This window comes from Papio anubis, chromosome 8, assembly GCF_008728515.1.
Source record: "Papio anubis isolate 15944 chromosome 8, Panubis1.0, whole genome shotgun sequence".
NCBI classification, from domain to species: domain Eukaryota; kingdom Metazoa; phylum Chordata; class Mammalia; order Primates; family Cercopithecidae; genus Papio; species Papio anubis.
In genome coordinates this window covers 129,779,357-129,799,804 of record NC_044983.1, presented here as the reverse complement: position 1 = coordinate 129,799,804, position 20,448 = coordinate 129,779,357, and the positions used below count along the sequence as shown (strand labels likewise).

Genomic DNA, 20,448 nt, shown 5'->3' with positions numbered 1-20,448 from the left:
ATAAAGCCAGGTAGTTGACTCCATACTCATCTCCATGAGATGGTGAGCGGCCAGGAAGCTGCCATGCAGGGGTCACCAGTGGAGTAACAAGCCTCCTCTTCCAGCAATGTGCATGTCACCTGGCTCCCAGGAATGCCTTGCAGCAAGTACCACCCTTCCTGACAGCAATTATGACATGCTTTCCCCAGAATGAGGAGAAACTTTTCAGGCTGCGTCCTGTCCTTTCACAGGCTCAGGCATTGCCTGGATCTGCTGACGGCTAATCTGTTGCCTCATGGTACTGAGAACAAAATATTCTTTTTGTTCATTTATGCATTGATTGAATATTTTTGGGGTGTCTACCGTATGTCAGGATGGAAACACCTAAACGGACTTGGCCGGTTGGCTGTGAAGAAATACTATATGCTATTCTGAACCTCTGTGTCATTTACTGGTATGTGCTTATAGAGCATAACTTGACTCCTGTACATTTTGTCTGAAGTCCTTCTTTTTGTTCTTCTTGATTGGTGACATTCGTGCATCCATCCTTATAGTTTTGCTTGAACTTTCCATCCCTTCCAGAAAGAGATAATTATTAACATCTAGTTCTATAAAAATTCTGTTCCACCTCTTCTCTCTTTGAGGCACGAGGTACCTGTGAATGCCACTTTAACTCCTCCTACCCTCACAAGTCCTGGTTTTGTGCAAATATAATTCTTGTAGTCAGTTTTGTTTCTTACACCTTCATGTACGAATAAGAATGGCGTGGCTGGGCGTGGTGGCTCACACTTTGGGAGGCTGAGGCAGGTGGATCACAAGGTCAGGAGATGGAGACCATCCTGGCCAACATGGTGAAACCCTGTCTCTACAAAAATACAAAAATTAGCTGGGTGTGGTGGTGCACGCCTGTAATCCCAGCTACTCGGGAGGCTAAGGCAGGAGAATCGCTTGAACTCAGGAGGTGGAGCTTGCAGTGAGCCGAGATCACGCCACTGCACTCCAGCCTGGGTGACAGAGCGAGACTCCACCTCAAAAAAAAAAAAAAAAAAAAAAAAACAATGGCACAAATAGCTAAGATTTGCTGAACTCTTACTCTGCCAGGACCTGCGCTCTCCATGTGCTGTGTAATCACTGGTTCTCTCCCTTCCACCATCAGCTGCCCTGTGGCTGTGCCCCTTCCTCTGTATAATCACCCGCCCTACCCCTTCCACCCTCAGCTGCCCCGTGGCTATGCCCCTTCCTCCGTTGGCCATATGGCACCCAATCCCCAGGGTAAGGCACAGATCAGAGGTAGTGTTGGTAGCAGCAGGAGGAGACAGAGGAGCCGTTAGAAAAGCGTATGCAAGAATATCTGAGCTGGTCAAGTCTCTAATTGTGAACAGCATACATAAACTCTGTTTCCCACCACAAAAATGTACAGCAGGGGCTTTTTACCAAAGCCGGTTTTTAAAGGTCTTGATCCTCACAGAGAATTTTTCTCTTTGGGAAGTGTATTTATGGGAGCAGCTGGTTCCTCAGGGGTGCCAGGTAAACGAGATGTTGCAATGTATTGCTTTCTTATATGTATTTGTTCTATCTTAATACATATTCTTGGAACTTCTGGGCAACAGTCGATCTTTTAGGAGATGACTTAGATATTATGTTTTTATTTAGACAGCAACAGAAGCTCCTGAGGAGCCCTCCACCCAGTATCTCCACATCACAGAGGCCGAAGAAGATGCTCAAGGGACACAGGCAGCAGTGGCCGCGCTCCAGGACCTGAGATACACCTCTGAGAGTGGTGAGGACACCTGCTCTTCCTTTGCCATCTCAGAACTGTCTTTCTTAGACATGCTGAATGGATGCATTTGCAGATGAATGATGTCCATCAGGTGATCTACTTCCGAATCCCTGACCCAGCGTTCAGACTGCAGAAGCAGCGCGGTTGTCAGGCACCAGAGATCTCTGCCTCCAGAAATGCTCTAGAAGAAAGCCAAAGCAGAGGGGAGGCCTTACAACAGGACTGCAAGATTCCCCCGCATCTTATCACATTTAATTCTCAGAACAGCCTTGTGAGGGGAGGAGATCTGATTATTCTCACTTCACGGATGCGGAAGGTTGCTTTTCATTGTTAATGGTTGGCTAATAGTTCATGGTTGTTAGCGGTTGGCTGAAGGTCACCCACTTTAGGATGTTGGAGCTCATCCTGGAATCTGGGTCTCCTAACTTCTTGTCATGGCATCGTCCCATTCCGTGATTCCTCAGGGACATCTCCTCCAGGGCCTACAGGGGCCAGGCAGGCAGTGGCAGGAGGTGGTGTGGGCTCAGTGGGTGGTAGAGAGTGGCAGAGACTCTGGCGTGTGGGAGTTCACTTTGCAGACCTGCAAGGCCAGGTCACTCATTCTCCAAGTCCTTCCCAAAAGGCGCAGTCAGGATTTTTATATGAAATGTCATGATTTTCAAATGTTAGATCAGTTCTAAAAAAAAAACAAGCCACTGTACCAGCCTAGTGGCAGTTGGGGCATTATGCTTAGAAAACAGTTTTTCTTGATGCTGTTTTTAAAAGATGAACAAAACACAAGCTAATGTTTCATACCACAGCCCTGTACAAGGGCAGAGGTCAAGCAGGTTGGGTTAAAGAGGAAGCATTAGGTGAAATGCAATGGTGATAGGAAATAGGAGTTAGGAAGACACCATTTTTCTCCAGTTCTTAAACCCCCAAACTCCAGATTGTAAGGAAGCTGCACAGAAAACTCCTGTGGGCCAGTTGGTTTAGGGAAGACTAATTGGCAGGGCTGTGTTCACTGCCTGCTGAGCTGCAGGGAATTCGGGAGGCAGCGCCTCCACTTCTGCAGACAGGAGAGTCGAGGCCCAGGCTGTTAAACATGGCTCTCCGCGCTGAGGTCCTGTCAGAACTTGAGTTTCCTTCAGGACTTGAGTTTCCTTCCATGATCCAGTGACATCAGTGATTGCTCAGGACCTGCAAGATGCAGCCCGTCTGTCTTCATCCCCTATGAGCACACACACAGCACATATGCACACACACACCCCCCAACACCCACACAGGCTGATGCTTAGACTCATTCACTCTCTCACATCTTCTAAGGCCCTCCAATGTCTCTTCATAGCTCTTAACTTTGCAGCTGAAAAGGCCAGGTTCAGCTTCTCTGGCTCCTGCCTGGCCGTGTCACTGTCTCTTGCCACCCAACCCCTGGGCTGTGCTGCCCTTAGCCAGATCTGCAGCTCTCAGAAGGGACACACACTCCAGTGCTCCCTGGGGTATGGCCTGGTTTCTTCTCCCTCACAGCCTTTTTCTGCCAAACTCATCCTCATCTGCAGTACTCAGACTGCAGGTCACCTCCTGAGAACACCCCCCTTTTCTGCACTGTTTCCTAATTGCACTCCTGACATGGGACCTGCCAGGTTCTGTAAGGATTTGCTTACAGTCTGGCTTAGGAGCCTGTGTGCCCTGGGAGGTGTTGGGGGGTGAGGGGGAAGGGGTAGGACTTTGTCTTTATTCTTATCAGGAGCAATAGTTCCTAGGGTTTGATAAATGGTCATTGAGGGAGTCTGTGGATGCGGAATTAGAACCTCGCCTCAGTAAGTTGCACAGGTAAATGTTTTTGTCCTTGCATGTTCAGAGTGGTTGGCTGCAAGGTACATTTGCACCATTTCCCTTAAGGGACATGTGTTTGGGGAGTACCAGGCGATGCATTGTGAATATAAGCTGGCCACTGCCTCAGCCACCGGCTTGTCCTACCTTCTGCATGAGACACGTTGAGTTCCCCTTCTCTTATCTCTTATTGATTGACTCACATTGGAACACGGCCCACAAAAAGCTGCCCATGAGGATGAAAATGTTGGCAGAGCCTGCAAAATATTATGCTAAGGTGGAGATCAAGCAGTCATTTCTCTTTTAGTAAATTAATGATCAGGGTCAGGGTATGCTCAGGACGGTTGCAGATGGCCTGGCAGATGGTGGGAGCAGGCAGGGATACTAAATAGCTGCCCTGATGATGCAGAATCCCGTCTTTAGAGATGGTTAAAATAGAACCCCCAGCTTCAGTTGGTTTGGAGTTCTAAAGCCCACTGGTTGAATAATTGAGACATCCTTGGATGTTTTGCCCATAACTTGTGGAATTTCTTGGCACACACTTTCATTGAGTGTGCAGCTGAACGGGCTGGCTGGCACTTCTCAGGAGTTCAGCTTCGAGGGCAGCCACATGTCCGCATGTTAGGACTCAGAGCACATGGGTTCGAGTTCTGGCTTTGTGGTGTAACTGACTCAGTGACCCAAATGAGGATCCTACAAAATGCAAATAACATCTCAATGTCCCATCCTCACAGGGTTGCTTAGGGTTTTGAGATATTCTTATAGAAAATGCTTTGTAAGCTATAAAGCACCACACAGATTATTTCTGTTGTCAAAATGAGCGATTACAGAGAGCCCATGCATCCTGTGGAGAAGGCATCACCCGAGGGAACAGACGGGCTGGTTTTGCATTCCATGTCCTTCAGCACCAGTGGCCTGAATGCTGTCCTCTTTGCTTCTTCCTCTTAAGGTGACCGACTGGACCCCACAGCCGTGAACATCCTGCAGCAGATCATTGAGCTGGGCGCTGAGACCCACGACGCCACTGCCCTTGCCTCGGTGGTTGCCATGGCACCAGGGACGGTGACTGTGGTTAAACAGGTAGGGACCCTCCTGTGAGTATTCATCCCTGTGTGTCTCACAGTCAGGTTCTCTCCTCTTCCATGTGTTTCTAAGTCTTTAACTTACCTGAGGTAGAACTTGGAATGAAATTGGTCAGTCTCACACCTTTTCTTTTCTACCTCTGATCTCATGGGAGTGCTTCTTCAATAGCTCTATATGTGGGAGGTGTTTGGGGGAGAGGTATAGTATATTTAAAAAAAAATTCTGGAAACTCTCCGTTCATTTTCTTTCAAAGATTCCCAGAGTGAGAATGAGCATGATGTGGACCATTGAGACACATCTCTGGTGAAAACAGCTCTCAGTGCCTAAGTCCCCATCAGTAAATTGAGCTAGTAGGATGCATGGGGGTAGCCAGAGAAGCCAGGAGGATTTCCCAGTGGACTGGCCTTCCTAAATAGTAAACACCTGATCAGATCAACACAGGATACTGCTCTAGTAGGAAGAGATGGTCAGTTTTGGAATAAAGGTTACTCCACTTAATTAATCCTTTATCTGCTTGGCTCATTTCCTTTTCTGTCCTCAGTGGAGACTTTACCATCTGTTAAAATGCAATGTGTTTGATAATTAGGTCATCCTTTTAATCTGTTTATACCTATCTCTCTATCTACTACCTGTTGTTTCATTTTACAAAAGATTTTAGCTGGCTTACACAAATACTTTAAAAACAGAAAACCAAAATAGTAAATGCATCAAAACCAGGGAAATTTGTAATCTGAAATCAAAGTTCAAGTTCACAGAGAAAGTAGAAATGCAAACCGTGGAGTTTCTCACATTTAGCCACTCCTGTATTGACTCATTTGGTATTTATTGAGTGCCTACTGTTGTCAGGCAGAGTTCTAGTTGCTGGGGTCTAGGAGAGAACCAGTGTCTGCCATCATGGTGGTTACTTTCCAGTGGGGAAAAGGATAAAGCACGAATAAACCAGTATGACATAAAGGATGTCAGATGGTGAACAAGTGCCAGGAGAAAACTAAAGCAAGAGAAGCAGGAGAGGAGTGGGATCCAGGAGTGTGGGTTGGGATGATTTTGTAAAGGGTTGTTGGGGAAGATGTCTGCCATGTGAGGAGAGACCTGGAAGAGGTGTGTATTACTAGAGTTGTCTGAAATCGATTAAATTTGTTACCGAATTGTATAACAGAAAACAGAAAGGAGGCGTTAAACAGTTAATTCAGGAAGGGTGTTAGCTTTTCCTGGCACTAACAAGATATTTCTTAATGAGGCACTGACATAGGGACGCCTGAGTGATGTGTCCCTGGTGGCCTGATGAGCCAGGAGGGGACATCCCAGTGCTATCTCCACAACTGTCCCCTGAGTGTGCCCAGGGCACAATGCAAAGCATGAAATTCAGGCCAAGTAATTCTCTGGGGGAATTAGTAAGTACATTCGGTTTCAGCTCTTGAGTTTCTTGACCTACGGACAAGACTTAGCATATCTAGATGAATGTTTGGATTGCATGTCCTAAAATCCCTCCTCCACAGTGTGGTTTCTCTCAGGAGTTGAGCTGGAGAGTCAGCAGCGGGATGCTTCAGTCTGTAGCAATCTGGTGTCTGCATTGGCTGAGAAAAGATTCATATTCTTCCAGGCTAAGTACCTTTTTCGCTTTTCTTGGTGTTTACTAGGTTGCCGTCTTCAGATTGTCTTATGAATCTCTTCCAAAACTCCTCATTTGCATCTTGACATGTGGAGTCCCCACCTGGACCTGGTGCTTTAGGAGGGTCTCTCTGGGATGGTATCAGGAGGAATTTGAATGTTTCATACACGTGAAATCCTTTTGAGAGTGCAGGAAGGCGCCTCTGATTGTGACTTGTGTCTTCTTTCTAAGAACTAGATTGATTTGCTGCTGCTGGGAGACATGATTTATTGAGCCTCGCAGGCAATGCAGTGATACACGAGGTCACAGGGTTTGGGTTACAGCTTAGATATGCTTCGAGGCATTAGACTGACAGCACAACAAGGGATGAGGCAGATAAGCATCCAGAACCACCAGTGTGAACAAGCTAAATGTGTTTGCAGGAGGAGAAAACAGTGCCGCCCTTCCGAGGATCTTCTTTCTTATTGCAAACACAGCAAAGAGTGCTGTTGAACACGGTCGTGGGGAACTGCATTTGGAAATGTTCTCCAAGAAGGTGTATGTCCTGGCCATTATCTTGTCTGCCTGGCCCTGCACCTCGCTCAAGGCAGCTCTTGATAAATGACAGAGAGGAGAGTGGATGGACAGACTGATGGGTGGGTAGACGCTAAGCAGCACTCCTATAGCAAAGGAAATGAAGTGTTTCAGGCTCTCCCAGGTGAAAAGATGTCCTCTGAATTCCATTGTCCTATAGTTTAAATTGAAATATAGCTGTATTTATTAGAAAAATTGGTTTCAACCTTTTTCTTTTAATTAAACTCTGGCTTAGGGTTTTTTAGTCAAGAAATTATGCCTGCTTGATAACTGTGCTGAAGCACTGACATGTGAACCCTGGTGCACCAGCTGGAAAGAGGAAAGCTTTTCCTGCTGTGGGAGGCACCTTGATATCGGGGGCTTGCTCTTGCTCCAACCCAAGACATCACACATAGTAGTTGCTTAATACGTGTTATGAAATAGAATTGACTATGTTGGAGGTTTTGATTCTTCAGCTGTATCCTATAAATCAGTATTGCCGGAGAGAAAAAAAGCAAGAATTCCTCATCATAAAGTATGTGATTTATATTGCAGAACAATGTTTCAAATTACTATGGGATAGCATGTTTTGAGATCTTTTTATATCTCTTTTATATACGTCTTCCACAAGACCAAAAACAAAACAAATTCTACATTGTACATAGTTGCTTCTGGAGGGTTAAACATTTCAAAATTTATTTCTCATATAAACAAATAGATATATACTCTATTTATAATTTTCGTGATTTATTAATGTTAACTGAAAAAATCTTATATATCAAAATTCATCAATAATCACTGAAAGTGATTAATCCCAAGTCTTTTGGAGTTTTTAGCTTCTGGGATGAAAGTAATGGCAGGCCTGGTGTGGGGCTGGCAGTGTTGGAGAGAAGAGAGCTGGGAAAAAAACTGTTTGCTTCTTGCTCTTTGAAGAGACAAGGAAAAGATTTTGCCCATAATTGAGGCCATTTAAATTCTCTGTTGGACGCAGAAATGTGTCTTCAATGACTTCTCGTCACTTTCTCTCTTTTCTTGAGTGTCATCATTAAAAATAGATTCACGGGGCCTGAGCATCTCCAAACGCTCAGAAAGAATCACGCTTGCGTGCCGCGCTTCCACCCCAGCAGAAGGGCCCACGTGAGAACCTGAGTGCCACTAAGTGTGTGTTTGTTAAACCTAACAGTTTTCATTAAATAAGGTGATTCCTTTTGTTATTGTTGTTAAATCTTGCGTTAAGGTTTTACGAGGAGGAAATTTGTATTCGATAAATAGAACTGCCTAAGAAGGTAGATGGAAGACAGCTAGCCGCACAGGAAATGCTATCATGAGCATCTCTGAGTCAAAATTAGTTATTTAAAGGAAAAGAAAAACCGAAGAAAATAACAGCAACCGTCATCACCAGTGGCTCATGGCTTAAATCACTCGTGGATGTTCTTATGGATTGGATTTTATTTTAGACTCGAAGGGGTGGCGTGCCCCTCCACACCTGTGGGTATATCTTGTCAGGTGGGACAAGAGACTGAGAAAAGAAATAAGACACAGAGACAAAGTATAGAGAAACAACAGTGGGCCCAGGAGACCAGCACTCAGCATACCAAGGGCTGCACCGGCACTGGTCTCTGAGTTCCCTCAGTTTTTATTGATTATTATTTTCACTATCTCAGCAAGAGGAATGCAGTAGGAGAGCAGGGTGATAATAAGGTCAGCAAAAACATGTGAGCAAAAGAATCTATGTCATAATTAAGTTCAAGGGGAGGTACTATGCCTGGATGCGCACGTAGGCTAGATTTATGCTTTTCTCCGCCCAAACATCTCAGTGGAGTAAAGAATAACAAAGCAGCATTGCTGCCAACGTGTCTCGCCTCCCGCCATAGGGCGGTTTTTCTCCTATCTCAGAATTGAACAGATGTACAATAGAGTTTTATACCGAGACCTTCAGTTCCCAGGGGCAGGCAGGAGACAGAGGCCTTCCTCTTTTACTAATCCACCTCAGCACAGATGCTTTACAGGTGTTGGGCTGGGGGACAGTCGGATCTTTCCCATCCCACGAGGACATATTTCGGACTATCACATGGGGAGTAACCGTGGACAATACCCGACTTTCCAAGGCAGAGGTCCCTGTGGCTTTCCGCAGTGCATTATGCCCCTGGTTTATTGAGACTAGAGAATGGCGATGACTTTTCCCAAGCATACTGCTTGTAAACATTTTGTTAACAAGGCACATCCTGCACAGCCCTAGGTCCCTTAAACGTTGATTCCATACAACACATGTTTTTGTGAGCTCAAAGTTGGGGCAAAGTGGCTGGGGCAAAGTTACAAATTAATAGCATCTCAGCAAAGCAATTGTTCAAGGTACAGGTCAAAGTGGAATTTCTTATGTCTTCCCTTTCTACATAGCCACAGTAACAGTCTGATCTCTCTCTCTTTTCCCTACACAAAGTAACACTGTATTTATGGTTGACAGGCACTCATTTAGTAGGCATTTACTGAGCAACTGCCATGTGTTCACTCTCTGGTTGTGTTGATTTCCTATCGCCACTGCCACAAATTACCACAAATTTATGGTTTGAAACAACACAAACTTATACTGTCTTACAATTCTGGAGGTCAGAAGTCTGTAGTGGTTCCTGTGCTAAAATCAAGGTGTCGAGAAAGCTAGTGTTTCTGGGAAAGATTCCTTTCTTGCCTTTTTTGGCATCTAGAGGCCACCCGCACTCCTTGACCCAAGGCTCCCTTCCTGCATCCCCAGAACCAGCAACGGCAGGCTAAGTTCTCACATCCACTCACTCTGACCTCTGCTTCCAGGGTCAAATTGCCAGCCTTCCTACTCCTTTTTTTTTTTTTTTTTTTTTTTTTTTTGAGACGGAGTCTGGCTCTGTCGCCCGGGCTGGAGTGCAGTGGCCGGATCTCAGCTCACTGCAAGCTCCGCCCCCCGAGTTTACGCCATTCTCCTGCCTCAGCCTCCCGAGTAGCTGGGACTACAGGCGCCCGCCGCCTCGCCCGGCTAGTTTTTTGTATTTTTTAGTAGAGACGGGGTTTCACCGTGTTCGCCAGGATGGTCTCGATCTCCTGACCTCGTGATCCGCCCGTCTCGGCCTCCCAAAGTGCTGGGATTACAGGCTTGAGCCACCGCGCCCGGCCCCTACTCCCTTTTTTAAGGGCCCTTCTGATGACATTGGACCCACCCAAATAATCCAGGGCTATCCATCTGGGATGGCTTCTCCATCACCAGATCCTTAATGTGATCACATCTGCACATTCTTCTTTACTATGTAAGGCCACATATTCACAGGCCTCAAAGATAAGGATGTGGACATCTTTGGTTGAGAGCCATGGGCATCACTGTGCCCACCAATCGGCTACAGAATTAAGATAGTTCCCACTCTTAAGAGGCAAATGGTCTAACAAGGGAAATGACTTATTTTTTCATACAACAAATACTCCTTGAGCTGCTTTTACCAGCCAGACACTGTTCTCAACACTTGGGATAGTTCAGTGAACGAATCAGACGGATGATATGGTTGAGAAGCTTACGTTTTAATTGGGGTAGATAGCCAATTCACACACATGTAATAAGTAAATTATAATAGTACGTTAGCAGCAAAAAGTGCAGTGGACAAAAGAACAAGCAGAACTGGCTGAGACGTATGGAAAATGCAGGCCTTAAACAGGCAGTTCCAATCGAGAGTGATGAATGCTTCAAGGAGGTGGCCCAGGGACCCAGGAGTGCTATGGGGAGCACCAGGGGCCCATGGACCTGGGTCTGGGGTAGGGGCAGGTGCTGAGCAGGAAGGCTTTGTGAGTGTAGGGTGGGAGCAGGGGCTTGTGGCTGGTGCCAGCTGGGTGACTGGAGGCAGAGGTAGGGGTGGTGGAAGAGGCCCTGCATAGAGTAATGACTTGCCTGGTTGTAACATGGGACAGGGATTCCAAGCCTCAGAATTACCTCAGCCTGGTCTCTCCCTTCTGCCTACTGGGAATCCAAACAGTTTGTGGCCTTATGGCATATCTTAGGGCATAATGTCCTTTTGCCATCGGCTTCCTGACCTATGTTACCCTCTTGAAGTCACACTGGCATTTTTAACAAATGACAATTTATTGGTTTTTGCAAATAGTGAACCTGCACTGAGCATTCCTGCCCTTTGATATTTAGCAGAACAATCGGTGCCTGTCTAAGACTGTCACTGACATTTGTCTTGGCCTGTGGTTCCTGGGTCCACCAAGCCAGCTACTGCACCATGCCCTTTCTTCTTTCCCTGGGGGTGTTTTAAGTAATAAGTACACCATATGATGACACTGCAACTTCTTTTTAAGAAGGTCAGGATGATTGAACAGTTTGCCTTTGTGATAATCTTCAGTCTTTCTGAGTTTTATGTGTTTTTAAAATTTTGTATTGTTTTTACTGCTGAGGGTTTACCCTAAACAGCAGACTGGGGGTGCTGGGGCATTGTGGGGTATCAGCCTCTGAGGATGGGGGAGGGATTTGGGCTCCCAGTGAAGTGGTGTGAGTCATTCGTTCATTGTAGAAGTTGCTTTTCAGTCCATGTGCATGTATGAATGGACAGGACATTCCCCTATGTATAAGAGCTCACCTGATACAGTCTCGTCCAAGTGAGGCTGTCGAGCAGCATGCACTTTGCCAAGCCTGCTTCTCTGTGACTCAGTCACCATTGCTGCTTTACTGAGACCTGATAAGAAATACATTGTGTTTGTCAGAGTTGCTCAGAGAAACAGAACTCACAGGGGTGTGTGTATGTGTTTGTGTGCATGTGCATGTGTGTGTGTAAAAGAAGGAGTTGGCTGATGTGACTGTGGAAGCTGACAAATCCCAATGTCTGCTGTCAGCAGGCTGGGGTCCCAGGAGAGCCAATGGTGTGACTCCAGTTTGAAAGCCTGCAGGCTTGGGACGCAGGAAGGGCCAGTGTTTCAGCTTGAGATCAAAGGCAGGAAAAACCAGTGTCCCAGCTTGAAGGCTATTGGGAGGAAGAATTCCCTCCTTTTCAAAAGGGGAGGGTCAACTTTTTTATTCTATTTAGGCCATCAGCTGATTGGATGGGCCCCACCCACACTAGCGAGGGCCATTTGCTTTATTCAGTCTGCAGTTTAAATGTTAATCACATCCCAGAACACCATCACAGCCATACCTAGAATAATGTATGACCAAATATCTGGGCACCCATGGCCCAGTCAAGTTGACACATAGAATGAACTATTACACATGTACAAATGTGTTTCGGGGTGTGAGTGTCTCTTTGTCAGTGAAAGGGTGTTATTTGATTCAAGGGTGAAATTCTCAGTTTCACAGAGACAATTTTGGTGGACAGATTTCATGGTGATTTAGTAGCTTCCAGAAAACACATCCATTGGCAGATCCATATTTCTGTCACAGTTGAGGTTTTGTTTCAGGGTTCAGGAATCAGCTCCATCCTGTGTCTTTGAGAGAGTCACAGCTGAGGACTGTGCCAGCACGGTGCACTGACCCCCAGGAGTCCCCCATGGAGCGCCAGCACTCCACTCAATTCTCCTGGCCATGAGCAAGCAGACCATTGTTGCCACTGCCCGCATGGGAGTAGATGTCCAGTAGGAACTAGTGTTAGCAGCACGCTACGTGGCAGGCCTGTGTCTCTGTCCACATGGGGCATTTCCCCTGCAGCCAGGGAGTTGGCTGCCCCTGGCTTATGAGCCTGGGGTGGGGATGGGGCGTCACACACACTGTCTGCCAGTTTTAGTGCCTCCTGGGGTTGCCCCTCTCTTCTGTTGGTTGTTTTCCCTGCAATGTGCTGGACGCTTCCGCACTGTGTGATGGGGCCTCAGTGGGAAAGAGCAATTTGGACTGCCTCAGACCCATGGACACCCGCCTCTTCCCCATGCAGGCTCTTAGCCGGGCACAGCACAGAATTATTCTGCCTTAATCTTGTTCAAAATCCCAAGTGCTCCTCCGACATGCTTTAACCACTGATCAAAATGAAACAAACAGAAAACCAAGCAGGAACCCCAGCTTTGCCCAAATCACCCCACCTTCTTCTCCCAACTGCTTATACACCTTTGCCACCTTCAGCCTTCAGGTGGGTCCCCGTGATGGTTGGCAGTGTTGGGAGAAGAGCAGGCAGAGCTCCCACCCTGGGCTCAGCATACAGTGTGAAGTCTGAGAGGGAGCTTAAGTAGCAGTTCTTGCTGGAAGACATATGTTGGTTGCCACCCAGCGTTGGAATTGCTATTTGTTATTTGCAGTTCATTATTTTTTGCAAGAAAAGGCACTCTACTTCAGTGGAGACCACATACATCAGTTGCCTGTTTGCAAGGAAGTGCATGTCCAGTCTGTCATGTTTTAATTTAAGGCCCTGAGTAATGTGGTCCCCTGACCCCTTTCTCCTGCCCATCTGGACAAGGGCTCCTGGTGGGGAGAAGCCACTCTGCGGAAGGGACTTCTCGGGTGCAGCCTCTGGCTTGAGAGAAGCCTGGTGCCCTGTGGGCCACCTGAAGGGATGCTCAGACCGGCCTCCTCCTGTCGGGGGGACAGATGTTGAACATTTTATAAGACTTGTGACGAAATAATGAGGAGGGGGATCTAGAAAGTGATTTATATGAGGCTTCAAAATCTATTTTTATTTTTACTTTTAAAAACAAGCGCTCTATTCTACAACTGTGATTGTAGTTACACAGCAAAAGATCCGACAGAAGAACCCTATTGGTGCAAGATACTCTTCTAACTCTTCACAGATTGTGGTGTAAGAGAGCCTGGCCATCTGAATTGTCTTAAAGTGGGACCGAGGTGAGATCTCTTCTCTAATCCTAGCCACAAAAAGGATTGAATGAAGTCCATCCCATTTTTCTGTTATCCCTCTAAGCTCAAATAACTGGTGAGTTAATGGAATTTTCCTTTTCTTGTTCCCACAGAGGCACTTTTTTGACTTCTACTGTAAACAAGTCTCTCCCTAAGTTCAACACAATTCTTGCAGTGCAGATAAAAGGAGAGTCACTGGCTGGCTTTTCTCTTTTCTTTCCTCTCACCTTTCCCCTTCAAAGCCTCCTTTGACTTCATTTCATCTTGCCTGTGCTGAGTTGTACATTACAACAGCAGACCTATATTCTCTCATGCCGTAATGGAACCCTAGCATCTTCAGTTGTATCATTTACTCCACTTTCCCGTTAACAGTTTTCTTCTGTCGTTATTGTGGCTCATCTAAGGAATCAAATAATTCCAAGAAGATTAAAAGTATGTATAATTGTAAAAGAATTGATGGTAACAGCAGTTTCCATCTGCCATAACTGCTTGTATTTTCTGTTATTCTTCATTGTATTTGGGTGTCACACCCACTCCATGCTTGCAAACTCTGTAGTGTAATGAGTCACGATGGATTCGAATGCCTGTGGAAGACCCAGGCAAGAGAACTGCATGTGTCCTCTGTGGGCAGTCAAATTGGTTGCGTATCTCCAGGACCGAGAGCATATGCACCCAGCGTGCTTCTTAGGCCTCAGATGATCTAATACTAGATTCTTAGGCATATGCTCAGGATTTCTAATAGATACCTATAATCCAGGTTTTACTTTTATCTTCTAATGCCAAGTCCTTTTGATCTTGGTAAAATCCTGAAGTCTCACTGATGACTTTTGTTTTTTTCCCTGTATCGTAGCCCTTGCTATGACAACCACTTTTCAGCTGCACGCTTTTGTTGACTGTGAGGTTAGGCTCCTGCCTAATGAACTCTGCAGTGCAATTCATTTGATCCCGGGCCTCTGCCAACTTTAATTGTATGAAGGTCCTAATTATACATGCAGGTAGCCTCTTAAAAGTGTTCTCATACTTCACATTCTTTATAGAATGTTCTTTGTGTTGTTGCGGAATGGTGACCTTTAGCATGGAGATTCAGAAACAAAAAGTTCATTCACAGTCTTGGCAATGGGTTACTCTCCCTTGTCACTTAATGCCGACTCTTGTCCTTTGTAGGCCTTTCTTAGTTCTCCTGTAGTTGTTTGGACCTTTTCTTTTTCTTTGTCTTAACGAAAACTTCTTTTACAGACTTCTGCTTCTGGTATGACTTTGGATGGCTGCTACTCCACGTTGCATCCTCTCCCAAAGCTCTTTTATTACTTGCTTAGCTCTCTTACACCATAGTAGTTACAGAAAATTCCATTTCTTTGTGAAATTTTTAAAGTAAAAGTAAACCCCATGATGTATCTGTGGCCATATGAGAAATGGTTTGAAAACATAGAGAACAAAGGTTATTCTCTATTTCATTATGATGCCTTTTTCCCATGCAAGCCATCCTTAGCTAACCGGAGGATGCTCATCTACTCAACTTGGCTTTTCTTCCTTTACCTAAGTCCCCATCTTTCTGCGATTATGCCCCAAGAAGCTGCAGCCTTGATTGGTGCTATTTGCAGAATCCCACTTTATTTGAGTTTTAATACTGCTGAGTTTATTACTGTTTGCTTGGTGCCTGTTTCCTGACCCATGTCCTTAGCCAAGGCAGGTCGGTTTTAATTGACATCTCTGCTCCAGGCAGCTTCACCCTGGGAAGTAGTCCTTGCTGGCTGAGATCACTTGGTCTGGTTCAAGTTCGGGGCCAAGGCCAGGCTGTAATAGCCCTGACGAGAGTGAGTGAGAGCTGTCCCACATATGGAGGAGAGTGATGTGGGTCCTCTGTGGACTTGTCGCACCTCAGGGTGGCCCTTGTTTTTCATTCTCACCAGAACAGTAGTCTCCAATCCTGGCCAGAGGAATTCCCCGAAACAAGAACTCTTGGGGTCCCCCTCCTACCTACTCCTCCTATCCATCTGGTGTCCCCACCTGGTGGAGGGCTTCCAGGCCACTCCAGTGTCTATGCCAGAACCTGGGAGGCCCTCTTGCCTCCTTGCCTCTCCCACCGGACGTCTGCCCTGTCAGCACATGTGGTGGGCTCCTGCTTCACAAGGGGCCTCAAATAGTCCCTGTCAGCACATGTGGTGGGCTCCTGCTTCATAAGGGGCCTCAAATAGTCCCTCTGGCTCCCAGCTACCACCTTCATTTAAGCCCTTGCTACCCAAAATGTGGTCCCCGGGCCAGCGGTGTCAGCATCAGGGGGCTTGTGAGAAATGCAGAGTCCCTGGCTTCACTGCACCCCTCCCAAATCAGGCTCTGTGTGTAACCAGTAGCGGGGGCATTCTGCACATTAGAATTTTAGAAGCCTATTCTCAGCTGTCAGTCCCCCTCCCCTGGCTTACAGAGGATGCTCTTGTCTTTCCATCCTGCTTCTCTGAGATCCAGTTTTCACATAGAAGCCAGAGTGATCTTTTAGAAGTATCATTACATCACAGTAACCCTTACTTTAAAATCCTCCAATAACTCAGAAAGTCTCCAGTAAACTTAGAATAGAAGCTCTCCATGGCCCACAAGGCCCAACAGCAAGGTGCCCGCCTTTCTCCCTCCATTTTCCTTCTTGCTTCATGGTGAGATGTTTCAAGAAGACCCACCCCACCCGTGCTGACTGTGGGAGGCGCAAGATCCGGGAGCAGCTGCTTCTGCATAAAAGCAAACACTCCAAGAAGGAGCACGACCTACGGGGGGTCCCTGCATGTCAGGATAACCCCGCCCATTAGGACACATCAGGTTAGACCCTGTGGTCAGCTTCAGCTCTCGGATTGTCAGGTCCTTCCTGCCCTGAGGGCGCAATTAGGAAGGGAATACTTTCGGAGGGGCAGAAGCTGTCCTCCCTCTCCAGGCAGTGGTGAAGATGGGGCCGCGGAGGAGGAGTACCCTCCCTCACCCCATCACAGGTCTTAGGAACTGTATCACAGACCATATCTAGTGTGGTTGATACCCATGGCTTCTCCTCCCAGCAAACTGGAAGCTCCATGAGAGCAGGTGACAATTTGGTCTCACCCATCTCTGGGATCTCTAGCACTTGGCTCAGGGCCTGGTACATTTTAGAGGCTTCATAGGCATTCAAAACCATGAATGCCAGATCAGATGTCGGGAAGCTGAGCTAGTGGGGCACAGTTGCCCTGGGTGTGACTTGTGCTGAGCAGCCTCGTGCTCTCCAGGCTGGCAGTGCATACCCTACCACAGGAGATGCAGGCCTCTGGGACAGAGTCCCCCTGCCCCGGATGGACAGCACAAGGGGGTATCTCTGGAGAAGCCCATTTCATGGGGGTCACCCCAGCTCATGTCACAGTGGATGGAGGAGCCCTTGGCACAGCCAGTGGTGTAGCAAGGAGCTGAAAGCCAGACTGCTTGGGCTGGGACCCTGGATCTGTCACATAATAGTGTGTGACCTTGCACAAAATACTTCTCTCCTTTGAACTTGTGTTTCCCCATCTGTATAATGGGAAGATCATGGAACTTACTCCAAGGGGCTGTTGTATGCATTACACCTAATTATGCAAGATGAAGCCACTGGCCCTGTGCCTGGCACATGGCTGGGTCAATAAATCTTAGCTCCTGTGATCATGGAAACAGCATAGCTCCTTACCTCTCACTGTGCATGTAGAATTCAGCCACAGCCATTTCTGCTTCTGGTCGCTTCCATTTAGCAGGTGAGTGCTGATGTGGTATTGTCTAGGCTCTGTGCTTGGCATCAGGAGTCCAGGGTGGATAAGACACCACCTTTTCTTTTTTCTTTTTTTTTGAGACAGGGTCTCACTCTGTCACCAAGGCTGGAGTATAGTGGCATGATTATGGGTCACTGCAGCCTCAACCTCCCCAACTCAAGTGATCCTCCCACTCCAGCCTCCATAGTAGCTGGGACCACAGGTGTGAACCACTGTGCCTGGCTAATTTTTGTATTTTTTCTAGAGACAGGATTTCACCATGTTGCACAGGCTGGTCTCGAGCTGCTGTGCTCAAGTGATCTGCCTGCCTTGGCCTCCTGAAGTGTTGGGATTACAGGTGTGAGCCACCACACTGTGCCAGATGCTACCTCTCATGGCAGAGCTTGTTGCTTGGTCCAGGGAGGTAAACACATAGGTTATACAAATTAACATGATTGTGGCTCAGAATCATTTGACCCCTTACAAACTCCAGTTGTTGAGTCATTGTGAGTAATTCCCTTAGAGGAGGCCCTGGGGGAGGCATTATGATGGACCAAATGTTCATGTTCTCCCCTAAGTTCATATGATTGCAATCTGATTCCCAAAATGATGGTATTTGGAGGTGGGTTCTTTGGGAGGTGATTAGGTCATGCGGGTGGAGCCCCATGAATAGGACGAGTGCCTTAATAAGAGGGGAGAGAGCTTGATCTCTCTTTCTAGCATGTCAGAATACAATTACAGGTCAATAATCTGCCCTTGGAAGGGGGGCCTGCACTGTAACCTAACCATGCTGGCTCCCTGATCTCAGACTTCTAGCCGCCAGAACTGTAAGAGATAGATTGCTGTTGCTTAGGAGTCACTCAACTTGTGCTGCTTTGTGACAGCAGCCTGAGCTGAGAGCATTGCCCAAGGTAAGAGGAGCTGGGTAGGAGGTGGTTCTGTGTGAGAGGGACTTATGACTAGGCCAAAAGAGAGTTGAATTAAGTTGAATTAAGTAGATCTTCCTACTCTGAGAGAGAAGTATGTGGGTCATGTGGATTCGAAGAGCAGGAGCTGGTGTCTCTCTGGGGTTTCAGCATAAGATCTGAGACTGTCATGTCAACACCAGTAGGGTGAATGTCCAAGCTTCACTGGTGCTCAGAGTAAGAAGAGATAGCCAGTTTCTTTCTCTGTTCTTAGATCTGCTTGCTACTAATGAACTTACCTCGATAAGTCTGATGAGTGATTTAAATGGTTTGTGTTTTGTTATGATAAACATATTTTAAACAAACAAACAAAAAACTACTTTATTCTGGAAAGTTTGGTTTTTCTACCTTGGGCAAGGGATGTCGCTCTGTGGTTGTCCAGGGAGGAATACGACCTAGGTCCTGCCAGCTCCGTTTTCCTTCTCTGCTCGGTTACCAGCAAGGCCCTGCTGGGTTTCTGTGGAGGCTTCAGGTCACTCATGTTAAAGTACTGGGAAAGAAACTGCTAGTGGAAGCAGATTGCTTAATTATGGGGAGAAGAGTATGTGTCAGCTGGGGAAAGAAGCCAAGCCCTTCCCCAGCAGGCACCAAGACAGCGTCCTCGAGGTGGCCCACGAAAGGGGCAGAGGATCGATCCCATCCCCGTAGCTTTATCGAGCACCTGCCCTTCAGGTTGACAGAGCCACCAGCAATGAGAAAGGCTGGGGCCTGCAAGGATGGTCACACGGGTGATTTTGTGAAAGTCAGGTAGGTGGAAATGTACAAAGGAAACTAATCCTAAAGTACAGTGGAGGGGACTTGGGTGAGAAAAAATCTGAAATGTTTGCCCAACCCCAACAGCTGCACAGCTGTTCTGGGATCACCAGACAGGGGTGTGGAGAGAGGAGAATGTGTAGGGAAGAGAGTGCTCCCTGTGTGAGGACCAGGCAATGCTGTAGAGCTGCCATGCCAGGCCTGGCACTCAATCAAATAGAGATTCAGTGTATGCATGCTTAAAGGTGAAGGAAGTCAAGTATTATGCATAAAAAATGTGTCTAAATATCAAAAGATATTTGTGAGGAGGGAGAAGCTCTGCCTGCCTCCTTCCCTTTCATGGTGAATCTGCTCTGAACTGTTTCAGCACAGCTTTGAAATATCTCCTGGGGTCCACATTTGAATAATTCAATTCAGTGTTTATTGAACGCCTACTATAAGCTGGGTGCCCTGTGGCTATGGCATGATGGTGTGGAGGGGATGTGTGAAGCAAACGGGCAGCAGCTTAAGTGCCTGGGAGCTTGGCTTAGCTGGGGAGGGGAGGGGGCGGCAGACACTTCCTCCAGGGAGGGCCGGCATCCAGGAGCAGTCATGAGTGTTGCACCTCATGCACCTGTCTCTTTTCTTTCCCACACACTCTCTCTACCATGTGGATCTCTCTAGCTTCCCACAATTTATGAGAGAAGGTTTCCTTTTCTAGTCAAATGATTATTCAGACCAAACTAAGCTACGCCTAGACTGCCAAGACATGCAAGAGGTACAGGATGCTCTAGTCATGGGCACCCTCTTTCTGTTGCCCACTGAGTTGGTTTGGCCAGTATGGGAACCTATTCATCCTCTTCTTACAGCGCTGAGGTCAAGAAGCCTGCATTGCTCCTCTCTTCCTGTTTCCAAGGTCCTTCTCTCTCAATGAAGAGAGCTGGCCCTTCCCGTTCCCCTCAGGCCCAGGGACCTGGTGGACAAGTCCGTATTGCAGGTGGCAGCAGAGCTCTCCAGTACCTGGGGCTTAGGAAACAGGGTTGCAGCTGTGTTGGCGATAGTGGAGTCTCAGTGTTGCAGAGACCCCGTTGACACAGGAGATGGGTGGTGACTGCTGTTAGCAAGCTGCCTTTACAACTTAGGCTTTGGACTGTGCATGGGATTTATACTTTCAGGAAAGAAAATGTGTGTGCTGTCTACTTACAACCAAGAGAAAAATAGGGTGGAGACGCAGCATTACCCTGTCTTCCTCCATGAAAGGTGTCTAGCCTGACAGTGGAACGAATCACGGCCTTCCTCACTGCCTCTGCTTTCTTTCCTGCTTAAAAGGCTTTAAATCTCCATTGATGTATGGAGTGGTTTCTTCCTGCCTGTGAATATCTTCTGATATTTCCACAAGTTTCTTGCACATAATGCCCCCTCAGAATACC

The 20,448-nt window shown here is 47.0% G+C and overlaps 1 protein-coding gene across 4 annotated transcripts in view; it reads left to right on the top strand.

Annotated features, from left to right (window-relative positions):
• Positions 1-20,448, top strand: part of ZFAT (zinc finger and AT-hook domain containing) — a 232,251-nt gene that overhangs the window by 195,532 nt on the left and 16,271 nt on the right. For 3 of the 4 annotated variants that reach the window (XM_017962334.3, XM_021942678.2, XM_021942679.2), the window contains 2 exons: positions 1,633-1,759; positions 4,521-4,651. In XM_017962334.3, the coding sequence (XP_017817823.1) occupies positions 1,633-1,759; positions 4,521-4,651 (258 nt within the window). The remainder of the gene's footprint in view (positions 1-1,632; positions 1,760-4,520; positions 4,652-20,448) is intronic. The other variant, XM_021942682.2, reaches the window with a different exon arrangement.